The 26132-nt window shown below is 42.1% G+C and overlaps 2 protein-coding genes across 3 annotated transcripts in view; one reads left to right on the top strand and one right to left on the bottom strand.

The window, feature by feature from the left end:
- Positions 1 to 42: 42 nt before the first annotated feature.
- afap1l2 (actin filament associated protein 1-like 2) overlaps positions 43 to 26132 on the bottom strand; it is a 42990-nt gene continuing 16900 nt past the window's right edge. Inside the window, exons 3-20 of one of the 2 annotated variants that reach the window (XM_086195627.1) lie at positions 21604 to 21669; positions 19303 to 19394; positions 9651 to 9762; positions 8645 to 8728; positions 8084 to 8295; positions 7006 to 7185; positions 6847 to 6933; positions 6620 to 6704; positions 6431 to 6535; positions 5280 to 5491; positions 3648 to 3793; positions 3447 to 3558; positions 2251 to 2505; positions 1903 to 2164; positions 1194 to 1367; positions 934 to 1121; positions 659 to 847; positions 43 to 573 (exon numbers count right to left, since the gene is read on the bottom strand). In XM_086195627.1, coding sequence (XP_086051753.1) covers positions 547 to 573; positions 659 to 847; positions 934 to 1121; positions 1194 to 1367; positions 1903 to 2164; positions 2251 to 2505; positions 3447 to 3558; positions 3648 to 3793; positions 5280 to 5491; positions 6431 to 6535; positions 6620 to 6704; positions 6847 to 6933; positions 7006 to 7185; positions 8084 to 8295; positions 8645 to 8728; positions 9651 to 9762; positions 19303 to 19394; positions 21604 to 21669 — 2588 coding nt within the window. In that variant the 3' untranslated portion in view covers positions 43 to 546. The remainder of the gene's footprint in view (positions 574 to 658; positions 848 to 933; positions 1122 to 1193; positions 1368 to 1902; positions 2165 to 2250; positions 2506 to 3446; positions 3559 to 3647; positions 3794 to 5279; positions 5492 to 6430; positions 6536 to 6619; positions 6705 to 6846; positions 6934 to 7005; positions 7186 to 8083; positions 8296 to 8644; positions 8729 to 9650; positions 9763 to 19302; positions 19395 to 21603; positions 21670 to 26132) is intronic. The other variant, XM_086195628.1, reaches the window with a different exon arrangement.
- LOC147239671 (kelch repeat and BTB domain-containing protein 13) lies at positions 16374 to 17880 on the top strand. Its single transcript, XM_086195602.1, has one exon. It carries the CDS (start codon positions 16374 to 16376, stop codon positions 17859 to 17861), a length of 1488 nt encoding a protein of 495 aa, XP_086051728.1. The 3' UTR covers positions 17862 to 17880.

Raw genomic sequence — 26132 nt, 5'->3', positions numbered from 1 at the left:
AAATTGGATTCAATACATTTTCATAAACCATTACCAAGCCAGAATTGTTGTCAGTACATATTTATTGGAATAAAAAGTGCATTTTTTTTTTTTTAGCTAGCAATACATGCCAAAAGGCTGAATAATGGTGTAAATATATTTACATCTTGGCTACCAGCATATATGAACCAAGCTACAATTTAGAGAGTATAAAACAGTCAATTTTGAGGAGGGGCTTCTTTCTGTGAGTGGTTTCAAACTTTGGACTTTTTTTCAGTGTAGAAGATCAAGAACAATTGTTGGACTGGCCAAAATGCTACTGCGTCTCCCTGGGGAGAACGGAGGAAACAAAGTCACTGAACTAAGATGATCCAGTGGTTCTTGAGAGGACCGCCTGTGCCGCTCTGTGATTGGCTCTTCGCTGGGAGGTGATGAGGATTTCGATTGTCTGGTTAGGTAAACCAGCACTGACATGGGACAAGTTATGAACGGCCATGCGGACCAAAAGAAACAGTTTGACCTTGAAGGTCACAGGAGGTCAGAGGATGTGTGCGTGTGTGTTTCCTCTTAGGTGCTGTTTTTTTTTTCCCATTCCTGTAAATACAAGAAACACACAAAGGTTAAGTACTTAAGGTTCTCCCTGAGTGAACATGCTTGTGTGGTGTGTGCAGAAACTCACTTTAGCTTTCTGCAGGACATTGCCTTTAGTTGCCATGATGGAGGTGGGTCTGTTTTTTAGCGCAGAGGCAGAGTTGACCGGTGAGGCTGGGTCTGCACTCACGATGCTGCTGCCGGAGGGTTGGGACGATGATGATGACGATGAGGGTGTTGATGATGCGTGGGTTGTGGGTGGGGTCACTGTTTTAGGCTGAGGGCAGAGAGGTTAGTGTCCAGAGTTTTAACTTTGTTGAGGTGATGAACCTGATGTGCAAGTGAAATATCTGACTAACTAACCGTCGGTGTGTCCTGGAGGCTGCTATCCAGTGTGGTTCCCAGTGTGAAAGGCCCTGACTCCACCTTCTTTAGACTTTCCTTTACTTCTACGAGACGCAGCTCCACCTCTACCCGTCGGCGCTCCGCTTCCCGACACGCCTCCTCCCTCTGCTTCAGCCGAGCTTCTAGTGAGGCCTGCAGTTTGGAGTCTGAGAAAACCAGACGCGTGTCAGTCGTACATGTTTGTTTGGACTTTTAAATCACATGTCCATGAGATCTACCTTGGCAGGCAGCGAGTTCCTCTTTTGTCTCCCGCCTTTCCTTTTTCAGATTAGCCAGACTGCTCCTAACCTCCTCCCTCTCTTTTTCCAGACGGTCACGCTCGTCAATGTAGCGCAGCACATCTGCCTCTGTACGATTTTTGCCCAGTTTCACTTCAACAGGACTTGGACACCCTAAAAATTTAAAATACATTTTAAAATGGACAAATTTAAAAAAAATTAATCAAAAACTAAATTAAAAAAAAGAGCAGAATGTGGAAAATAAGAAATTCTGTCCAAATATAGTATAAAATGAAGACAGGACTGCTGTGGTTTACTGTAGAATATAGAGCCTGCCACTAGAGGGAGCTAGGTTTGTGCAAGTAATTGAGTACCCTGAAGGTTTTCCAGAGCAGATCTTACTGGGGCTTGAAGGTATTAATGCAGTGAAATTATTTTTAGACTAAGTAGACAATAATTTTCAGTTATTTCTTCCATTCATATTTTCTGTGAGAAGCTTGGCTAATTCTTCTCACAGAAAACAAGCAAGGAAGCATTTGCAGTAGTTTGTTAGAGGCGTTGCAGATCACAGGGGGGCAGGAAGCAACAGTGACCACATTTACTCATTCAGGCTGTCTTAAAAAAACTCTTGCGATATTTCTACTACATGTTGAAAATGAACCTGAAATGAAGCCTTTCCTTCCTTCCAAGTCTGTTCTTTCAGCCTCACCTAAGGAAAACGCCTTGGGACGCAGAGGCTGAGGACTGTGAGGAAACCCAGCAGGAGTCTGACTTGTCAAGCCTTTATGGATTTGTCCTGGGCTGAAGGTCCTCTTTGTAGGCTCCTGGATTTGGGTCGAGGTCTTGGCTGGTTGAGTTTGCAGCTGTGGTTGAGTCGGGGTCGGGGAACGTTCTTGCTCTGCGTTGTTGGTGGAAGAAGTGGCGCTGGTTCCGTTTATCACAGGCGTTGACTCTGGCTCAGTCAAAATGACCTGCAATAAATGCACAAAATAAAATGTATAAATGTAAACGGCATCATTAGAAGCACTGACTCAGGTGTCCACAGAAAGGGTCTTACCTCTTTAACTGGACACAGTGGCTCCTTCTGTTCCTCTAAGGGGGCTGTGGAATGTCCTGAAGTTTCTTTGAGAGGGGTCTCTTTAGCCCCGCAGGATGTATGGAGGAAGGAGCGTACAGGGACAAGGTCAAGATAAACCTTGCTGTCAGTGTCCTGAGCAGTACCCACTGGGTCCGCGGTGTCCTGAGTGCATGTTTTACTCTGCTCTATGACATTGCTGGTCTCGCTGTGTGGCCGACCACACTCTTCAGCATCCTGTACAACGTGGGAACAGGAAGTGAGATGGAAAGTGGCCAGATCAAGTAAAGTCAGCGTACAGACAAAGTGAAATTGAAACTTGATGACAGAACAGCAGGGCAGAGTTCAGTTTTCACACATCCCTTGAGTCCCCTGTCTTCGGTTTAAAGAGACGCTTCACCTCAAAGAAATTATTTGTTTATCAAGTACTCACAAGTAGATATCATGAATTCATGTAGACATTTTTCCATGCATGACTTCCTAGACTGACTGTCCAGACTACAGATGCGAGTTGCTGCAGGGGGCGAATGGAGACCAAAGACTGACAACAGCATAACGAAACAAAACTCTCAAACCCTCTGACCAGTTTAACCACATGGACACTCACGCTCTACAGTGCACACAGCTGGATAAAGCAGACTCGTATAATACTGACTGATGTGGTCTCTGACTTGTTTCCATTTAGTTTTGCTAGTTTCCTCATCAACATATCTCATACCAGCTATTCTGACAAACATATTGCAAGCGGCAATCACCCATCGTACACATGCGGGCGCATTGTGTGTAGGTGAAAAAATGGCATTCAGAAATATTGGCCGCGTTATGAAGGCAAAAGAAATTTCAAACATGAAAACACTTTGCTTCCATTCCTGATTCATTTTGCTCCACCGAGCTCAACACAGCATGTTGGCGATGCCAAATAAAGAACACTTAACATGCTATCATTAGCGATTAGCTCCAAACATGCGCAAGGCAACGTTTAGTTAAAAGCAAGTATACCTCAAGTTTTAGTTTCCATTATTCAGGGAATGCACTTCTTTTAGATTTGATTGCCTATCTGTTGTGTCATTTATCCATTTTAATGCATCAGTTATGAAAGACAGTTTTTCATGGTGAATTATAGGTGTTAGATAAACACATGAGAGGGGCGTTTAATCTTTTCTTGATCCCAAACATACCTCTGGATCAGCTATGGATGCAACGTCATCGTATAGTTCATCAGAGTCGTGGGGGATGGAGGGCGGGGTGTCAATGTAGGTGTTTGGCTCGGAGTACCGCCTCTGCATCAAGCTGGAGCAACAACACGCAAACAATCAAATGTTGTGCCCACATTCACACAGAACAGCGGCCCCTTCATATAGACAAAGCTAAGCTCTTACTATAAGGAAGTCTTGGCAGCAGAGACGATGCTGGAGATTCTCTCAGCGTTGACGTAATCGTACGTCAGCTCCTCCGGGTCGGTCTTGTTCCCCGTCTGTGACAGCAAGAGACCCAGCCAGTTGCCCATGTCTGCCGATGTCTTGGCCTGGGAGAGGAAAGTACATCGATGCAATATCCCAAGCTGAGTTTACTTTGGACAGTTTGTATGGACAAAATGATTGCTGAAGCACGACTTGCCAGAGGTTTTTCAAAACCTCCTCAGTAAGAATGAATCACCTGCATACCTAGTAAAACACATGTTTCTGCATATTTCTCCAACACCATACATCAAAACAGCTGCTTAAAAATCTTAGATACTCATATAACAGGACAGTTTGACAGGATACACAAGTTCCCAGCCTGATACTTTGATATTCAAAAAGCCTGACATCAGGCATAAAAACTGACATCAGCATTAGAATGTTTATCCATAAAAATGGACCAGGGAATTTTCAGTTTGTTAGAATAAAAAAAACAAACAAACATGTGAAACAAATTATAAATGTGTCACAAAAAAATCCTTCAAGATAAAAGATTTTATTCCTCAGTTGATGACCAAACACACGCACACACACACACTGCAGTGGAATGTGAATGTAAGCCAAATGAAAAAGGGAGTTCCATTCGTCTAAAATCTCAGAGCATCCCCACCCTGCACCAAGACACACTCGTGTGCGCTCACAACACCCAGACCACCCTAATGCACACACATAGTGACATCATAACAAGTGATGTCAACAGAAAGGGATTTCCAAATGGGGACGTTAGTGTTTTTCATATAAGTTACAGTGCGCCAGTCTGTTCCAGAAACGCTGACTGCGTTGTTTTTTTTTTTTTTCACTCCAGACATTTTTCCATTATAGAAGTGTTGCTGTTCCTCAGAATGAGCGTACAGAGTAAAATCTGGTCTGGGTCAAACGTGACCCACGTACCAGTTTAGCTTGTAGTGTCTTGAGTCAAGTGTCCAGATGTCTAATCAGTGTGTTAATCCGTTAATCCAATTTCCTTCACAATCACACTTCTTTAATGAGTGAACTTGTTCCCTGAAGCTGTAAGTGTGAGCTTCAGTCAGGGAGAATCCCATTCACATTCACATTCATGTAGGATTTGCCATCATGTCCTGACCAGCTATGGTAGACATTAGCAATGGCACAATGATACATACTCCCGCAGAAACTTCAAGTTTGAAGGACTGAAAAATGATATTTAATTAATAATCTGATGACAGAAAATCAACTGCTTTTGATCAGTTCATTTCAGCACATTGTCCTAAGAAAAATCCAAACATTTGCTGGTTCCAGACTGTTTAGTGCAGGATTTGTTGGGTTTTTTTTTGTCATTTTTGACAGAAAAAGCAGCCTATTTGGGTTGTTGGATTGACAGAAACGCCCCGGCAAATTAAAAAGCCTATTTTTGAACATCTTTTTGACTTCATCAGTTAATTGTGGAAATAACCATCAGATTTATTGAAGATGAAAAAATACATTGGAAATTCACTTCTCCTCAAATAACAAGTGATCCTAATTGAGGCCGATACTAAAACCCCCAAACATCTGCTGAGATGTACCCAGGGTGTTTGAAGAGGCACCCACCTCCAAGGTTGCCAGCTGTGTCCCGTCCATGTCAATCCTGAAGGAGTACAGGTGCTCGGGGCTGGGGTCGGGCAAAACACTGCAGCCCTCCAGGGTCACAGCTGGCTGGCTGACTTTTGACTTGCCCTTGTCCTGGTAAAACCAGAGCTGTCCGTTCTTGATGAGACACCAGCAGGTCCGCCACTGACTATTCACCAGCACGTTGAGGTAGCCTGAGGGCAGGAATATTGAAGGGTTGTGTATTTACAAAGGGCAAGTCCACATTCATGAACACGGCCACTGTGATGCACCGTGTAAATGTGCCAGATTTAGCTGGACAGGCTCATTTTCATCTGTAGTCCACGGCCAGGCTGATGACGAACGGACATATGAGAACATACGATGACAAAAGGGAAAAGCCACCCAGCCCACTCCCCCAGTATGTAGTTTCTTTACCTTCAAACATACAAATATATATTTTATAAAGCATTTTCCAAACAGAATAAGAATACAAATTGATTTTCTAACTATTGTTAATGTCATAAACTAAAAATTAAAATGTTGGTTGACTGCTCTTTTCAGATATCATCACATAAAGCCAGACTAAAACCCACAATAATCAAAATGACTTCAATGAAGCATGACTAGCTGCCTTCCAGATGGTTGTTTGCCACAGCGACTTTGGACCGCCGAAATCTTTCCAGTTCATCCTCGAGTCCCAGTGAACATTTGTGCCAAATTTGATGAAGTTCTCGACGGTGTTCCCGAGATATCGTGTTGACGTGAACTGACTGTAACCTTGGTCCCTGACCTTTAGCCGCTCCAAATTGTTCAGCTTTATTCTTTTGTCCTTGTGGATGTTTGTGCCAAATTTGAATAAACAGCATAAAACCAGCTGCCGCAGTTAACGCTACGATGATGCACATAAAGCCTCGACCTTCATTAGACCTCCTCTGTAGTACAAATACCATCAAACAGGAGTAGAATAAGGCTACAGGGGTATATACAGTGTGTATGTATATATATATATATATATATATATATATATATATATATATATATATATATATATATATATATATATATATATATATATATACATACACACACACAATTCCTGCCCCTGACATTCCACACATACAGCAGGATTTTCCACGTAGACCTCAGCTCACCTGAGGTGTCGACACATTTCTCCGAGCTCTCTAATGAGGAGGGCTTTTTCTTGCCGATGTTCATGAGGTTGCTGAACTTCAAACCTGCGCTGTATTTTTTCTTCACTGTGGAGGAGAGAGGAAAACAATAAAGTGACGTTGTCATAACCAGGACCCTACTTTTGATAATTTATCCAATATGGAACTCACCATCTTTGTTTTCTGGAATTTCGGCGTGACTGTCAGTGCTGCTGCCACTTTCCGAAGCCACCGAGTGCCTCTCATTCATCTCCCCCTGTAAGAGCGTATCTGCGTTGCAGTAATTCAGTAATAAAACAGCACTCTAAATCTCTGCTTCAATAAGAGCCAGTTACCTCTCAGGCCTCTTCTCACCTGAGAGGGCAGGTAATCTAAATCAGTGTTTGCAATAAGTGTACCTTAGTACAAATGAGCCTGGGGGAGTCCGACACAGAGTGCTGAGGGTCACAGTTTTCGCTTGACTTAGGACTGATATCCTGGATCACCTGACAAGCAAGAAGACAAGTTGTTGTATAATCACCCTAAAAGCCGGAATGAAAAGTTGACGAGTTTGTCACCTTCAGCCACTGCTCGGTCTGCTCCTTGCTTTGTAGACCCAGCACGATGGCCTCGCCTCCGACTGGTACAATCTTCAACTTGTGCTCTTTTCTTTTCATCTGCTTCTCCTTGTAGACGACGCTGCAGCCCAGCAGGCTCACGTCCAGCAAGGGGGTCTGCTCCTTAGAACTCTTGTAGCACTGACAGAAGCAGAGACAACGCTGACTCGGTTATACTGACACAGACTAATTGGGTAATCAGGGTAATTGATAAAGCGTACTCTCTTAGTGGTGTGCAACATCTTTAGAACGATTTCTACCAAATCATACATGTCTACTTTACAATAATTACGGCTCCTATAAACCACGTTTCGGTTTTTTGTCCGATTAGACCAAATAACGCCCAGGAAAAAACAAAGAAAGGCTTTTTTTTTTTTTTAAGTAACCTCCAAAATTGTTTCTGAAAAACTTGATATATTCCAATGGTCTGCTAAACTCTTCGATTTTCTTCTGTAGCAGATAGAGAAATTGAATTTAAAAAAAGAAACTTGAACATTACACTTTTATATAATATGACACTCCTTTATGCTTCTGCTCATGACATATTTGAAAAAAAATCAATAAATTACACACGATCGCTGCATCCGGTCTTAAAAACACACGTGCTGGATGAGCTTTAAATGAGTTATTTAAATAATAATGCTGACAGAATCTTTTTCCTCTTGCTCTTATATGTATAAAAGTATTTAAAGTTAGGATTTAGCACAATAAATTGATTGATTTTCCATGCAATCCTGATTCCCGTGTGGTTTTGGACAGTGATAATGATTTTTTTCTCACACAATGGCCTTAGTGTACGAATAGTCACTAAAGCAAGAAGAAGCTTATATATCTATTCTTTTTATGTTAGACCTCCAGCACGCTGGTTTAAGCATTTCATTATTATTACTGATAATACTGATTACAGGTTTAAATTCCATTCAATAATTACAAAGAAAAAGTAAACAAACCCCACCATTTACGAAACCCCTCCCCTCTCATAACTGGAATAATCATACACAAAGCTCCATTGTGGCTTTAACTTTCACACAGATTTTACCAGCAGGCGGTGGTCTTTGATGACACACAGCTGCTTGGCCCACTGGCCGAGCCACTTCTTCCTCCACAGGAACGCGCAGATCCGAGCGTCCTTCATCAGCTCGATGGACGCTTCTGCCGAAGGCCACTGGTGCTGCGCAGACGGCGACTTCCCTCTTGTCACTTCCTCCTCATCGTAGGACTCATATGAACTGCTGACTGCCTCCCCGTCATCTAAGAGATGAGAAACAGTTGTGCTTTAAAAAAGAAAGGCGGGTAAATATATATATATATATATATATATATATATATATATATATATATATATATATATATATATATTATATATATATATATATATATATAATATTATGACTAGTCGACACGGAAAGCTGATGGTGACAGGAAAAAGATGACAGGGTTATAGTGAGAGGGTTGATGAAAATGCCTTTTGGCCTAAAATTTGTGCCTTTGCATGCGAGATGTTGGTCATGCTGGACAATGGAGGCTGCCGATTGGTTCATGCACATTCTGGTTCGTGCGGTGAACGGCAAAACAGAGACATGCACAGTGAAGTAGCTACCCCTGGTGATAACAGCATAGACCACACTGTCAGAGCTGTGCACCCGCACCCAGGGCCCAGAGAGGAGGCCAAAACAGTCCCGATCTACACCACACCACAGGAAACGGGAAGAGCAGGAGGAGGAGAAGAACGTAGCGAGATTGAAGAAACATTCTAAGGGAGATGCATTTATTAAATTTTGGAAAAAAATATAGTCTATACTCTGTGATATTTAACCATTTCTTTAACAATGTGTCTCATTCAGATACCCTACGGCAGCTTCACGGGAGATTGAGGTGCCCCATTAGTTATGAGTTCATCAGTACTGTCAGGATTTCATTTTAAAATTAAAATTAACAATCATGATAATACAATTTCTCCATCGTACACCATAAATTCATTAAAAGAAACAAGCATCCCTATGGTAAAATGAGTGATTTGATCATTTTTTTCTCTTCAAAATGGACTAAGAACCTCAAGCACTCATAACATTGGTGACAGCTACAGAGGAGAGCTGTCTTGGAATGTATTAACCACATCAACATGAGCGGAAAAAAAACCCTCACAAACTCACAATGCAAATAAGTAAAAGTATTGTTTATCTGAGGTCGTCTGATTAAGAGCTTGTTAAATATCGTTTTGGAGATCTTGCAGTGCACTAAACCACATCCTCAGAGAGCGACTCTCTTCCCTTGAAGAGTCTGCCAGAAAGCAGGATCACTGTTTCTATTATCAGAAACTCGGAAGTTAATGTTCTGTAAAGAACAAATACAAGAGTGCAGATTCCAATCAGTTCACAATACCGCATGGGTCTGAAACTGCAGCCAGGAACGGCATATAAGAACAGGAGCTGATCTATAGGACACGTTGGCTTTTTCAAACAAATACACGAAAGTCTTGCTAAAAGTTTCACCAGTTTTTACCCTCTGACAGTCCAGTGATCATCCACAAGGTCCTGCTAATGCTAAGCAGGGTGTCTGCTGGTCACTCCATGGCTGGTGCGAAACAGTTTTCTACAATGTCTTACCATTGACAGTCTCCTCATAAGGCTGAGCCTCCTCATAGTAACTCTCCGAGGAGTCCACGCAGGCTGGGATCGGAACAACCGGCAGGGGAAATGGTTCCCGAGCCACCACACCCTGACAGACGGGAGAGAAAAAGGAGAAATTATGTCTGCTTGACTTGACAGTGTTTTATTTACCAACTGATTTTCAGGGGCATGGGAGTCATGATAGGAAACTGATTTTCTAACTTGACAGACCTGTGAATTAGTAAACATACTATGGTTTTTAGTCATGGCAAAAAAAAGTGGAATGACCAGGTGACATTAAGTCCATTTGTTGTTTACAATGCAGGACAGAACGAGTCACTACAATCAACCAAAGGAAAAAGCAAGAAGCAAGTAAAAGTCAAACAAAGCAATGATTTTCCATAATTTTATTTCTATTAGTTGAACGCACAGTAGGTTGACGATGTGCTGAAGTGGCACCATGGGAGTCGTTGTCCTCAGCAACAAACTTGATGAATCCGATGATGAATTTCTATTTATTCAAATTGTGTCATTTCGTTCCAAAGAAATCTCCACTCGTAAAAAATAGGTAACATTTACTAACTAATTTTCCATTAGCTGTTGTCACACCTCACCCCCCGTCTGCCTCAGTAAGGTCATGTTTTACCATGTTTTGTCATTTCCTGTTTTATTTTGTTAACTTCCCCTGCCTTTGCCTCCCCAGATCCTGCCCTCAGTGTTTTTCCTGCCCTGACTGTGTCTACCTGTGTCTTGTTAAGCACACCTGTGTTCCCTCAGCTCCTCATGTGTCTCCCCATTTAAACCCAGTTCATAGTTTTCATTCATGCCTCTGTGTTCGACCTCTGCCTGGCTTCTCTCTGCTATCGTCCGCCTGGACTGTGTTTATCAGTCTAAAGAAATATGACGTTGTTTTGACTGACTCCAGCCTGAGCTGTACATTTGTGAGTCAAACGTAGTTATGGTTAGCTACATTAGCTCATCGCTAATGCGTGGGTCAGGGGGCTATGATGCTTTCAACAGGTAAACGCGGTGATCACAGCTAAAATAACATAGTTTCCAGGGTGTGAATATTATTGGGAATAGATTTGATAATAAGTGATAAAGTAATGGTTTGGTAAAAACTCTACAAGTCAAATGACGCATGTAGATCTAGTTGTTTTCAGATGTTTTAATGTAAAACATTCTAAATTTACATTTCGAAATCTGTCAACTTTTCCAGAGATTTTATTCCTGACTTCAGACAGGATTTCACCCCCCCCCCCCCCCCCCCCCCCACACACACACACACAGACTGAACATTTGGCTGATTCAGTTGTCATTTCTGGAGTAAGTAGGGAATTCCTTGGGTAACCAATCCTCGCTGAACCCTCTGCAGTTTGCCTTCAGGGAAGGGTGTACATGTGTGTGTGAGCATGGAAACGAGAGGGGGAGCATGTATTTGTGTGTGTGTGTGTGTGTGTGGGCCCAGTGGCTTTCCTGGAATCAATCAGTGTCTGGCTTCACTTCTGTCTTTCTTCTCGTCTCCTGTGTGGTAAAGACTGTCTGTCTGCCACTTCACATTCTGTGACAAAACCACCAAACTCTCTGATACTTATTTATAAAAACATTTGTCATCACTAAATTCAATTCTTAGATTTTTTTTTCAAGAAGAATTACTGAAGACATGACCAGGACTTTACTTAACACCAAGTATCTTTACATTGAGTTTCTTAAATATAAAGGCACGTTTCTACTGGCTCACTTTGGCTCGGTACGGGTGCGTTTCCACTCGCACTGGCTATCATGTCAGGGTGGGTGGGCTCACCGGCTGAGAGTTCCCCATCGTAATTTGTGTGCGACACAACAACAATGGACGACATGTTGGCGGCGTTATGCCTGTTGCTTGGTCAGTGGTTTTTGCTTAAACTAAAAGTATGGGATGACAGGGAGGCAAGGCTTCAACAGAACACCCCCCAAAAAAAAGACTTTCCCGAGCGATCGACCAGTATTCCGCCGAGGCCAAGATGATACAAAGTAGACGACGTAAGCAGGTAAGCTACCCAATCAGCGCCCCGCTATGTGTTTACGTCACATTTTAGTCCCCACTCAGCTCACTTGGAACCCCAGGAGAGCAGGGACCAAAATGGTAACGGTTAGTACCGTGTTGGGGCCAGTGGAAACGGGGCCAAACCGACCCGACCTGAGCTGAAGTGAGCCAGTGGAAACACCCTAAATGTTCGTGTGAGACATTTTACACTTGTGCTGGTCAACCTACTTATTCTGTTCCCGCTTTTGCAATATTTGGTGGACAAAATAAGCTTTACATTGCCTGACATTTCATGCTCTCATCAGTATAGAATTTCTCTGTTGACCTGACACAAGTTCTCGGGGGTCATTATAGATGTGGCCAAGCAGGATCACATAATCTATTTTTAGCAGTGAAAAGACCAGATTGAACCCAAAAGATCAACCACAGAAGGGAGTAAATAAAAAGACATGAGTATGTTAGGTTCCCCTCGGGACTTTTTACAGATCAAAGAAGATATTACTCCGTGTACATGTTGGATTTTCTGGTGCTGTAGCACAAGAGCAAATCCCAGGCGAGGTCACCTGGGGACACAACTAATGTCTTTACTACATGTATTTCAAAGTTTTTCCAAAACGAACTCTGCAAAAACCCCTTAAAAGTTAAATGAGAATAAGCAATGTATATCAATTCCTCCATCACTCATTTGAAATCCTTCATTTTCAATTTAATTCTCCCAAGGCTTTCTCTGCACGATCAGAGAAATTTGAGATATAACCCCGAAGCAGAGGAGCTGCATATATCATGCAAACTGGGCCTGAGGGAGGGGAATTCTGTTGAAGGTTTCACGAAGCTTGAGTGTCTTAACGTCGCTCATAAGATCCCGGCTCCTTTAATTAAGGGCAGAGATCAGCTTAGTTTGGTACAGTAAAAGCGATTCCCTTCCCTCTATAACAAAGATACTCATAAAAGGAACCGGTTTAAGCCTACAATGACAGAATCAAGTGTTAAAAATCATCTACATCTGGGGCAAAAGATATTTAATGTTTTATAGACCTGCTGATGTAGCATAGACGCTAGAAGGGCTGAGGAGAAAAGCTGGGGAGTGGGAAGTTGGCAGCTTGGATACCACAGTATCATGATTTCATTATTTAACTTAGATTTACAGAGCAATAAAAACAGAGAAAAAATACATATTTGTGTTTATATATTAAAAAAAAAAAACACCATTAGCCGTGATGTGGGCTGTCAGACAAATGGTAATACTCGTTTTATGCCCTCTTTTCCCACCCTATCAAATTTGTGAACTCACCCATTTCTTGTAATACACAGCAGATGTCTTGTGTGGGGGTCCACATTCTGTCATAGTGACTTGTTTGTGTGATTAGCCAGCGAATGGGAGAAGGGGTGTGTGTGTGTGTGTGTGTGTGTGTGTGTGTGTGTGTCTGTCTGTGTGTCTGTGTGTATGTGTGTGCGATCTCAGAAGAAATTAGTGGAAAAGAGATATTATGATTGTGGGTTGTGTTTTTTTTTGTAGGAATTTGACATCAGTTTTACATTATCAAGCTGGTGAGCAGTTTTCATAATGATCAGCAAATACCAGTCAGAATGTAATTAGAGACACATTTTCTCTTTTCAAAATACACTACAGGAAAAGGGGGATGTATTGTAAGCTGAGAGGGTTCTACTTTACTGTGCAAGAACAGACAGAATCCTCAAACAGATTTAGGCACGGTGAGACTAAAGACACCACGGTTAATGACGGTACTGAATTACACTTTTCCTGCTACTGTATGACGCGCCAGCATTTCTGCTATGAGACAAGTTCATAGTCATCTTCCATCAATTTATTTCACTTAAAATGTGAACAACCCTTTTATTGGAATGCCATCACATTAATACATGTGAGAAGGAACCTACATAATCTAGTAATAGTCTGAGTTTTTGGAAGGAAGCAATTAATTGTCTATCAGTGGGTTTAAATGTTGCAGCCCAGTTACGTGGCTCGATTTAATTTGATGTATTGATGGTAGAATGTCAGTGACAAAACACTCTAGATGGCAGAACAACTGGTTCTGTTTAGACTCAATTTTGCCTTGCATACAAAACAAGTTAGCTCGAATGCCGTATTTAATTCAAAAACTGACGAATTTGTACGACTCCCTAGCTGCGAATAAAGTTTTTCTTGCTGTCTGTTAGTGTTGTTTCTGCCGTTATTGTTTTTTTTTTCTTGCAGTCATGTCATTCGATGTTAAAGTTCACCAGAAACGTTGGAACGGAGAATGTCTAACCACTGTATCGAGACGTATTTGAGAGTGAAACAGGATAAGGAAAAAATGTCTAGAGGAATTTGATTCGTTTGGGATAAAGTGGGCGTGTCCAGATTCATCATAACGTAACATCAGATATACGCTGAGCCTTTTAGTAGCTAACAAACTAATGTATCTCAGCTTATATACATGCCAAGGGCCAAAGGATCGCTGTTCTTTTATTATTGGTTGTATGAGACTGTTACGTGCTTATGAAGCTAATTTGATTTTAATTAAAAAAGCCAACAAAAAAATCAATTACTGTATTTTTTATTATTGAATATTGAAAAAAATACAAATAAAGATCTGAAATACTGTAAAAGTGTTAAAAAAAAAGGCATTTTTCATTTCAGCTCAGCTCTTAGTGCTTCATGTACTTACAAATTAATGAAATTAGTTTAAAAGTACCTGCTGAATGGACAATATTGGATATGTTTTGAAGTACATTATATGGGGGGGCTGCACGGTGGTGCAGTGGTTAGAAGTGTCGCCTCACAGCAAGAAGGTTCCGGGGTGGAGTCCCGGCTCGGGCACGGGGATCTTTCAGTGTGGAGTCTGCATGTTCTCCCTGTTCCTGTGTGGGTTCTCTCTGGTACTCCAGCTTCCTCCCACAGTCCAAAGACATCAAGAGAGGACGAGGCTGATTGATACTCTAAATTGACCGTAGGTGTGACTGTGAGTGTGAATGGTTGTCTGTCTCTATGTGTTGGGCCTGTGATGGACTGGTGACCTGTCCAGGGTGAACCCCGCCTCTCACCCGTTGACGCTGGGATAGGCTCCACCCCCGCAACCCTCAATGTAGGAATAAGCGGAAGACAATGGATGGATGGAGTACATTATATGGTGTTCTTTTGTGGGTTTGATGTGACTTCAACCTGGACTCAGTCTATTAGAGTGACCTTTCAATAACCCCAGAAGGAAGTGAGACACCCAGAAAACATATGAAACTATCCTGAAAAAGGTTTTTCAAAATAAATGACTGCAGTGCACCTACACACACTACACACACACACACACACACACACACACACACACATACACACACACATATCACACATGGCATCTGTTATTAATTAAAACAAAGAGCTCAGGCATTCCAGAGAGGCAGCAGCAGCTCTCTGGACCGCCCGCCCACCCTTATCGCTATCTTCTCTCCTTCACTCCCTCTAAATTTCTCTCCTTTTCACTCATCTCTTAAAAATCTTCCCTGGCCTGTTGCTTGGACCAAGGCTAAAGAGGACAATGGGGAAGCACTCCACTGCCCAGCTGGAATGATATGAAGCAGAGAATTAGGGGGAACATGCCAGGTGTGTGTCTGCCTTTGGACATTCCTAAATGAAAACTTCTCTACATGATCCACTACTCTCTGCCTCTCTCTCTCTCTCTCTCTCTCTCTCTCTCTCTCTCTCTCTCTCTCTCACACACACACACACACACACACACACACACACACACACACACACACACACACACACACACAAACACAAACACATCCATACAACAGTTACAGACTGAAGGGAATGGATCAGGGCATAAATAACAAGGGGAGGGGGTGGCGGAGGAGGACTAGGGGTGTGGTGGTAGTGGGTGGTGGGTGGGTGGGGGGGTGGGGGGGTGGGTTTGAGTAAAGACTGGGAAAAAGAGCCCAAAAAACGAACAGTTAGAGGAACATGGAAAATCCCTGGTTCCCATGCCAAGAATTCGGTGCAGCGAAAAAACACACAGAGTGTATCTGTGAGCCTGCTGGGAGCTCAGAGCAAGGGAGAAGGTAGTGATAAAAATAATCAGTGCAACTCAGCTTCAGAAGGCAAGATTCAAGAAAACTTTTCAGTTTTTGTTACTGCAGCTTTTTGGTTAAAATTCGAACTAAAAGTAGCATGAAGGGGGGAAAAAAAAAACCTTGTGAATGTCAGCTTGAGCCCACAGTGGGAGGATGGCACAGATTTGAACAATTAAACTGTTCCATTCTTGTGCCTTCTTGAGAACATTTCAGACCTATGCATAAATGTTGAAAAGGAACAACTTAAATACCATATGGAGCTAAAAATAAAACAAAGAATATACGTGTATAAAAACTGAGGAGTCCACCAGTCAACCCTGATTGGACAAAGCTGACAGATAATGTAATATTCTAGCCAATCCGACTGCAGTTATGATAATCACCAGTTGCTAGCGGCCACAGTACCGCTTACTGTGGATGTCAACAGTTTTCCCTTCCCTGCTTGACGCTTGCAAGTGGCACAGCTGCTATCTATAGTGCAACTCTATTTTCAGACCATGCAGACAGGACGCAATGAAACTCTCGCAAACCTTTATTTATCATCCAGTTCTGTGGAAAAAAATCGACACGCAGGTCACACACTTGTCTTGGCATTGTCACTGTGTGTTTCACGAAGAAAAAGGATTATGGAAATGCCTGAAGGCTTGGGACCAAACCAGGATATTCATGTGGAGAATGCGACCCTTGGTCTAGAGAGAAAAGAGCTCCAGGCAGGCTCGGTGAGCGTGAGGGTGGAGGAGAGCTGGTTTACTTTGGAAAGGGCCTTCCTAGCAAGGCACTGCAACTACTTCTGTGCTCTCTTTCACTCTGGGATGTTGGAGAGTCAGCAGGACGAGCTCTACCTGAAGGGAGGAGTCAGAGCGAGGGGTTTTCTCATTGCCCTCTCCGTCTGCAGGGGAGAGGTGCCCACCATCATCGACCCAGATGAGCTCGTAGACGCTGTGGAGTGTGCTGCTTTCCTGCAGGTTGACTGTTTGGCGAAGCATCTTTGTGACATTATCGACTCAGACAACTGCCTCTTGCTTTACCATGCGGCCTATATATTTGGGGTGCATTCACTCTTTCATAGTGCTGCTCTTTTCCTCTGCGATGCTTTTGAAGACCTGCGAGAAGCAGCAGAGAGTACCATCCCTGAAGACCTGCTACAATATTCACAATCACTGTCCCCGCTGACTTATATTGCTATAGGTACACATTCTCCTTCAATGGAGCTGCTACATGACTCCTTCAGGGTTGTTTGCTACCTCAATGAAAAAGAAGGAGAATGGAAGCATCTGACGAACCTTCCCTCTCTGTGCAGCACCTCCATGGCAGGTGTGGTGGTGCTTGATAATCGGTTGTACATCGTTGGGGGAGTCTACGGTTATGGAAAGGACACAGTGGATGGGAGTTTCTGCTATGACCCTGACTCAGGGGTTTGGACTGCTCTTCCTGGACCCCAGCAGCCAAGATATGACTTTACCTTGCTTGGGCATGAAGGACAACTCTATGCTATTGGTGGCGAGTTCCAAAAGCGGATCATGTCCACAGCAGAGCGTTATGACACTGAGAAGCGAGAATGGACATTTATAAAACATGCACCAAGACCGGTGGCATCGGCTGCTTGCGCCGTTGCGAGACACAGAATTTTTGTTTGCTTCTGGAAGCCACCAGATACCACAGATATTTATGAATACATACCAGTGATGGATGAGTGGAAACTGGCCACCACGATGATTAGACCTCAGAGTTATGGTCATTGTATGGTAGCCCACAGGGACAATTTATATGTGATGCGCAACGGGCCTTGTGATGACTTTCTACGTTGTTTAATGGATTGCTACAATATTACAACAGGCCAGTGGACGGCCTTGTCTGGGCACTACATCAACAGCAAGGGTGCGCTGTTCACTGCAATGATAAGGGGGGACTCGATGTTCACCGTCAAACACATGCTAACACTTGAATACACCATCGCTGGAGATGGATGGAAACCCCGCAGACAGATGAAGGGATTTCCAAAGAGTGGTTCACTGTGGACGTGTTTACTCAGGCTTCCCAAGACGGGACCACGGAAGGAAGGCGAAATGCCTTTGCCAGACACAACTGAGGGATTTGTGGAAGCTGCACCATGACTGGGAAATGACAGCTAAACAACAGAATAATGCTATTTAGGGTTTCTAAACTACAATATAAATCTAGGAACTGGGGAGAAAAACTGACCTTGGATGATTCTAGAGTTTGCATACCGATGAAACATGCCAAAGAATTCACTTTCACATTCACCTCAACACACACACACACACACACACACACACACACACACACACACACACACACACACACACACACACACACACACACACACACACACACACGTACGCTGATACTCAACTTTTGCTCTGATTAGTAACAGCTGCTACTGTAGTTTAGGCCACTGTGCATGGGCGAGTGTGTGTGTAAAGTTCAAAGGTGCTGCTGGGATGTTCTAAACCTCTCATTCTTCAGTTTATCCTGAAGTCACACTGGGCCAATTCAGGAGCCAGTAATGTCCCGGTCAATATAAAACATCCCTCTTAAACTCTTGAACACTCACTTCAGCAGGTTTGTTGCCCCCTGAGTGATTCAGTACACATTTCTGTGGGAGAATACATTTCATGTAGCTTTAAGCTTGAGACTTTGAGGGTTGTGGGAAATGTGTTGGGTTTGTACGGCCACAGACAGCATTGTTGCAGTTTCCTAAAAACTAGCAGAGTTGAATGGAAACATGTGATGTCAATCCACAGGACTCTGTTTTCTATACTGAATGTAAGTGGCGGTAATGTTCTTACTGTAGCAAAAGATTAGGATCTGGTCAACACTTGCAAAGTAGGAATTAGTTGTCTTTAAACACCTGTAGTCACTGCACTTTGACATGCATGGTACTGAGTTCAGCAGCATGGAGTAATACTGTATATTGATGCTTAATCATTTCACATATCGATTTGATTTTGTGTTCACAGGCTCATCAGACACTGAACCATGAATATGCATTTTGTAAACAAGGTTTTTTAAGTACATAGACATCTGTACACAAAGAAAAATAAACTGTATGCCCAAGTATAGGGTACATTTATACATTCATCAAGATGAAAGTATGAAAATGATAATACCCAAGCTGGAAAAAACTGTGAAAATAGCAATGTCCTTGTATAGTATTTAAAAAAAATACATGTCAATACAAATCTCTTCCTTTGTTTTTTTTGAAATGTCATGAAAATTTGCTTCAAAAACCTGCATATTATACATACATATGTGTGTGTGTGTGTGTGTGTGTGTGTGTGTGTGTGTGTGTGTGTGTGTGTGTGTACACATATATATATGCATATATCTATGTATCTATATATAGCTGAGTTAGGATCACCGGATCCTGGTTAATTTGGATTTATTTGTTAAATGCTGATGTATCAAACCACGTAGCTTTTCATTAATGTTCAGTAAATGTAAACTGGCACAATTTAATATGGACTTGTGTATGTTTCATGCGTATGTCGTACATACTGTGTTATTACAACATATTGGGGAGGAGTCACTCACTGTTCTTGGGGGTGGCAGGTCAGGGAGGCTCTTTTGTGGGACGGGGACATATTTTGGCGCTTTTCCATTGATCAGGTCATCTGTTCTGTCACCTAGACAATAAAAGTATAGAGAAGGATGTTCGTGAACACCAGAAATGTGAGCTCTTCAACCGACTGTTGTAAAATAAATGTGGAAAATATGGACGTGAAGGTTCTCAATCTGAATTCAATCAATTTTATTTTAACACCATTCCGGAGATGGCCAGATGTTCATTTCACATACCATACTCCCTAAGGCTACCCCTGAACTTCCCAGTGACCCCATTACCCAACGCAAGAGGAAGTATTTGTACATGTTAACACTGTAAAGGATCAAAAAAATTAAGAAAGACTTGGACTAAGCCTTCCAAAGCATTCGGGAGTGCTAATCTTAAGAAAGCGATAATGTACCATATATTTCTAGTGACCCCAGATAAACCCACCTCTATCATCAGACCTTTCACCTACTTTCTAGTTTCAATATTTCTATGTGAATTGATATACAAGAGCCAGACTGAATGTTTCTCAGTGCGTAAGTAAACAAAAATCATATGAAACCATAAAAGAGCTAAAGACCTGACTGTAAATGTTCAGTTTTGCTACAATCGTGAGGGAGGGAAACAGGGAGAGTTGAATTTAAGCAGAAACATCTGTCAGTATTCCCACATATTGGGTGTCTAAATACACTGACATTAATGTGTGTTAAAAAATGTCTTTTGTCTCTTTCACTTAACACAAAGTTCATATTTACCACATGATCAATAATTCAACCTCAACTTTTACCCCCCCCACACACACACACACACACAAACACACACACACACACACACACACACACACACACACACACACACACTTTGTAGCAGTCCCTGTGAGTTTGTAAGAAAGAAAGAAAGAAAATATGTGTGTTAGGTCTAGCACTTGCACAAACCACATTTTTTTACCATGGTCCAAATAAAACAGGTCAGTTTCAGATGGTGAGGAGCTATGAAGAAACAGACAGGAAATGGTGGGCGAGAAGAAGAAGAGGAGGAGGAGGGGGCGGTCTGCGGCTGCTACATGTGTCTGCGTTTCACTCGAATCAGCGAGTTTGTGGCGCAATAACCCAAACAAGTACATCTGACCGTCTTGCGCATCAAAATACTCTTATCAGAGAAACCACAGGACATTTGTTCCACACAAACAAGTGGAGAGTCATCCGTGTCACACAGCGTATCTACGTGAAAGGCTTCGTCAGCTGTAACTGACTGTTTGCCTGGAACCGTTCTATCAAAATGTGATAAAAAAAAATGTGGCTTCTGTCTTCTAACAAGATACAGGCTCTTGAGGGTTCTGTGATTGAAGCTAGATGCAAACGTCAGCATGAAAACACTCACACACACACGCAGCGACGATGCCAAACGGTCACGCGTACAAAAATGCAACACATTTTTAGGTGTGCGAACTATAAGTGCGTGGGAATCAGCGTGTGCATGCATTTAAACACTCCAAAAATGAGTATAAACTTTAAATACCAGATCTGAAACTCGAAACTAGGCTACCGTTTAACTTTTTACATGAAAGGCCCAGTTACCTCAGTGATATGAGAATAGGTTTCTTTGTTCTTTCAGGCCTAAATGTGTTGATGTTGACAATACAGTTACTTCAATACATTTAAAAACACGAAAAGGACTTTCCTTGTACAGCGAAGTGCAGATAGCAGGCAGAGACAGGGTGAGGGGTCATGGAGTTTTAGCTGAGTCTGAGAGGAATTGCGCTATTTCCACAAGAAAATAAGTATTGAACAAACAAAACATTTTTGACTGGCTGGGAGGCACTTGACAGAAAGCGAAGAGGATTAACAGTTTCTTCAGAACTCAGCATCTGTGCAACATGAATATCTGCACTGTATTACATGTTGTGTTTTATGCGTTTTTATGTGTTTTCTGGAGTGTCAAGGGATATTGTTTTTATTCAATTTATTGTGCAGTACTATTGTGCCGACTTGTTGTTTTTAAAATGGGCTTTATGAATAGAGTGGATAAGACTCAGTTCTCAGATGGTCCTGTCTTTTCTGTGCATGCACGGTACACTAAAGCCCAAACGGTCAACAGAAGCGACGTTAATTAGCTCGCCTCTGCTAATCAGCTGATACAAAAGAGCCATGAGCTGAGCGAGTTGATCAGTCTGTCCAACTGCCGTAAGACGAAAATTAAGATTTTGCGAATATTTCCATCCTTGGAGCAAATATGGTGAACAGATTATATTACACGACACGAAAGGAACCTTTTGAAACTCACACCTTTGTCGCCTTTGTCCTTCCCACCAACGATGACTTTATTCATGTAGATGTACTCCTCATCTGCACCTGCAAAGGAGACCGCAAACTGTGGTTAGCAGCTCAGATCAAGTCTCGGCAGCAGCACCAGCCACTCGAGCCGAACACAAAATACAAGGCACATAAAGGTCAGTGTGTTGTAGAGTCAAAAAAAATGATGTATGCACATGATGCATATGATGTTAGCAGCTTATGCTGAAACTTAAGAATAATAGAGTGAGGTCAACTGGACGAAGCCAAACAAAAGGCCTACTGTGCAGACACCCACTCCTTCTGTGACAGGCATTCACCAGACATTAGTCACAGATTCAGCTCTGTGTCACATCTTTCTTTGAAGTACTTGATGATCATATGACTAAATATACAATACCATTTCTGAATAATGGGCCTCATTCATGACATGGTCTTATGGGCAAATTTGTTCTGACACATTTAGGAATCTTTTTTTTTAGCCTGATAGTTATTTATAACTCATTGCCTATGACATCTGTTGAGTGCTTCTTGTAACTGTCAATCACCCAACCTCGCAAAGAGTTTATTGTTTCAAGAGGTGCACAATAAACGTCCAGACAAATGAGTTACAAACAGCCATCGAGCCTTACTTCCTGTCTGTAAGACTAAATTGAGGGCTAAAATTTGGTGACATGATATTTCGACACAGTCAGAACAAGATAATGATTTAATTAATATCACTAAGACGTTAAGCGTCTCCGTTCGGTTAATAGAGCTGAATTACAAATGACAAATGGCCTTGACCACTCCGTGCACTCAAATCTAAACATTACGCGAACTGAACTGTCGAATCGTCAAGGCGACATGTGGAGATGATGAAACTTCATGTCACACACTGGTGCTGACGACGGCTTGGTGAGAAAAAAAAGAGTTGCACTTTGGTTTCATGTGGGTCTCGACATGGTGGAATAATTACAAGCTGGTGGAGATATTGTCATGACATTGCCAAATAAACAGTTTGAATGTATGTCTTTTCTAAGATAATAAACCCTGCGGTTCTGGCTCCGTTTGCTTACTGTAACCTGTTCTGGGAATTTGTTCTGGAAGAGAAAAGAAGGTGTTTTGAAGAACTGCATTTTGTATTTTAGCTGACTAAGAGGAAATCAAAGACTACCTTAACCTTGGGTGATATTCAGAAGAAAGTTTCTCTTTGAAATCGATATCGTGAGGTGAAACTAAACAGCAGCAGAATAAAATGGGGTTGTTTTTTTTTTTGTCTTTTTTTTTGCCAGTACAGTGAAAACAGATTTTCAGGGAACTGAGATGAAATGCTATTTATAAGCTGCTACTCAGAGGAAGTGAGCATCCCTTGTGGATAAATGCGGCTTCGGAAAAATGATACAGCTTGGAGCCAGAAGAGGAAATACAGAGAAACAAGTCCAGGACCTGAACATGGAAAAGCACGACTGCTTGCATGTGTGTGTGGGTGTGAGTGTCAGTGTGTGAGAGACGGAGATGGACACATAATGGCTTTTTCAATCTAAAAGTGACAGTAAATGTAAAAGAATATGGTCACCAAAAAAAGCAACATGTAATGTATGTTATTATAAAGATTTGCATCACGGCATATTCTACACAAGCCTTCAAAGTCAGCACATACTTGCATTTATACAAGATAATTCATCCACTGTCCCTACATAATCACACATCTTGTGTACAGCTAGAGCTAGAATAGGTGAGTACCACAAGAGGCAAAAGTACACGCATTCATTACTAAAGTAGAAGTACAAATACCTGTGTCAAAAAAGACTCAAGCTCTTAAATGTACTCAAAAGTAGGAAGTACTGAGTCTGTTTTACTAGCACACTGTACACGACCTGCATTGTATTTTATCCTTACTCCGTACTCACATGCAGTCATTATTTTGTTGCACAGCGACAACAAAGATATTCAGTTTTATGTCAAACTCTTCCTCATGCAATTTCTCCACGGTCGAGTGCCCCTAACGCATCTCCTTCAAGCATCCTAATGTTTGGTGTGTATCTTCTCTTTCTTCCTTGAGACATTTTGGCGAATATCAACCAACATTTATGTACATAGATGCCATCCGTGTAAGAGAGTGAACAAGTTATCTAATCCTCTTAAACTCTGCCACTAAACTCTTGGATATGGATATTTGTTGTTTGTGTTTGGGGTTTCTCTTATATTTCTAGTTCCTGTTTTATTTTGAAATTGACTTCCCTTAGACTTGCTCCTGTGTTGCTTCCTGTTTTTGTCCGTTCCCTGCCTTTGAAAATCAGTCACCTGTATCTCGTTTGTTAATTGAGCCTCTTCAGCTTCAGCCTTGTTCCCAGTGTTTCTGTTCTGTTACTCGTGTCACCTGTCCTGTTTAGTGCGCCGGTGTTTTGCTTTCCTGTTTGTCGGAAATGTTTTGTGTTTACATTGTAAGTTTTACCTTTTCTGTCTAAATAATATCAGGTTCTGATGAGTCCTCTGCCACACAAGTGGTTTGGGTTCTCTTAATGCGTCTTTAATGCTGTTTCTATCTATCCTGCTTCAAAACCAAAGTAACAAGCCTGTTTTTTTTTATTTTAAGTATGAGAAATTACTGAAATATTTACTTCCATGGCTCCTACGTTGTACCCAAAGAGACCTCCAGCTACCATCAATCACTTCAGCCCACCAGCAGTTGCACCGTTCTCATGTTCAAGTGTCAGAGCCGGGCGAGTAACAAAAACAAACTTGTCTTTAGCTGTTTGACAGGAAGCTTTAACAGGTCATGCTTCATTTAAAGATGAAGCAAGAGGTTTTCTGTTCGCTTACAAGCGTAAAACTAATAACCACATCCATCAAGTGAACCTCAAAAAAAAAAACGACAAGAGGATGCGTGCAAGCATTTAATTCAGACGCCGCACTGCAGGTTTCATCCACCAAAATGAAGGAAAAGAACCCAAACTTGAAAATAAAAGCCTGGGAGGGTGTAATTATTACATTGTGGGTTATTGAGAGTTTAAATATTGCACAATGGTTTGTTTGAGAGCTAAAAACTTAAATCCTGACTCGAAGTGTCAGCTCACTGAATGGTGGGAAACATGACTACATGTTACATAAGGTGCTTTGCACGGAGGCAAATTCAGCTCCAAACCCTGTGATTAACCAATATTTGAACATTTGTGGCTAAACCTCGAGATACCCAACTGTCATGTAATGCCTCAACGTTGGGAACCGTAAGAAAGGGAGGATTATGTTATTGACCACGATCTCGTTGGTGCTTGATACGTGCAGTAAGTCTCATCTTACAGGTGAAGACCGCGTTTTTGAATCAATGCCTTTTAAAGAGCCTGACACTCAAAGCCCTCTGAAAGTTCGACAGATGAATGGAAATATTTAATTTGCCGGAGCTTCTTTCACAAAACAGCATTTAGTGCGTTTTAATCACACCACTGGTGCGGTTCAATTGGGCGCTTGTGAAAGCAGTAACTGTTCTCTGGTGTGGATCTTAAATGAGACCACGAGCTCTTCCCCAAAGTGGTTCAGTCTGTTTCTGAGCAGACCCTGAAGTGGTTTAACTGCAGTGAAAGCAAAATCCAACCCTGATCAAACTGAAGGAACCCAACCAAAACGGTGCGGATCACGGGTTGTGTCTGTGTGACGCGTTTGATGTGATGTAAATAAAATGACAGGTAGCGTGACAGGGAGAGGGCCGACTTCGACGTCTGAAGACATCCGGTGTTTGAGCTGAAGCAGAACCAAAGACTTTACATTTTCCAGCGTTCAATTTATGACCAATCAGAGAGACTTCTGTGAGCACATTTCTGGGTCTTCTCCTTCATGTATACCCCTCTCTGCAACCGTTGTTCTTTTTAAATTTTGATCTAACAGAATTTTTGCACCGCGAGGCTGAACGGGACTAAACAGAAAACTGAGCAAATGCATCAGTTTGAATTTGATACTGACAGCTCAAACAGACTGTGCGGCCGAAGTGAAAGAGCCCTCAACTGCTTTAAACGCATCTATGGAGACGTAAGCGCGTGAGAAATTTTTAGCACGGCTGCTACTTCACACAGTTTTCAAGATTTGAGAATGTTGACCACCTTTACAGGGTTGGTCACACAATCATAGTTCTGCATATTTCCCTACTTCAGTCTTTCATCATTCATAGCTGATCTCGGATCTGTATCAAGTACAGATTGCGATCACATGTACAGTCTGATGGCGGCAAGGATGCGCGAAGATGTCTGCCAACTGCTATTCAACTCCAAAAGGATGTATTAGCAGTCATCCTGATCAGTCAGTTCCACATCTGCATCTGTGAAATATTCGATCAAGATTTTTTCCTCCATCTGACAGCAATGTGCAATAAAACCGGGGGCCGTCCTTTTCCTGCTCCAGATATTGATGCTGACGTTTTGTTTTTCTTCTCATTCATTCAGACAGACATTCCAAGGCACCTAATATCAACATGAACAAAAGTGAAAACTGTGAATTGCAACATTCGTGGCAGTTTCCAGTCCCCAAGTTTGAATAAAGTTTAAACAGCT

Source organism: Aulostomus chinensis, chromosome 23 (genome assembly GCF_037954235.1).
Source record: "Aulostomus chinensis isolate RoL2024-O1b breed Wild chromosome 23, RoL_Achi_v1.0, whole genome shotgun sequence".
Classification (NCBI taxonomy): domain Eukaryota; kingdom Metazoa; phylum Chordata; class Actinopteri; order Syngnathiformes; family Aulostomidae; genus Aulostomus; species Aulostomus chinensis.
The sequence above is the reverse complement of the archived record's forward strand: the minus strand, read 5'-3'. Positions and strand labels throughout refer to the sequence as shown.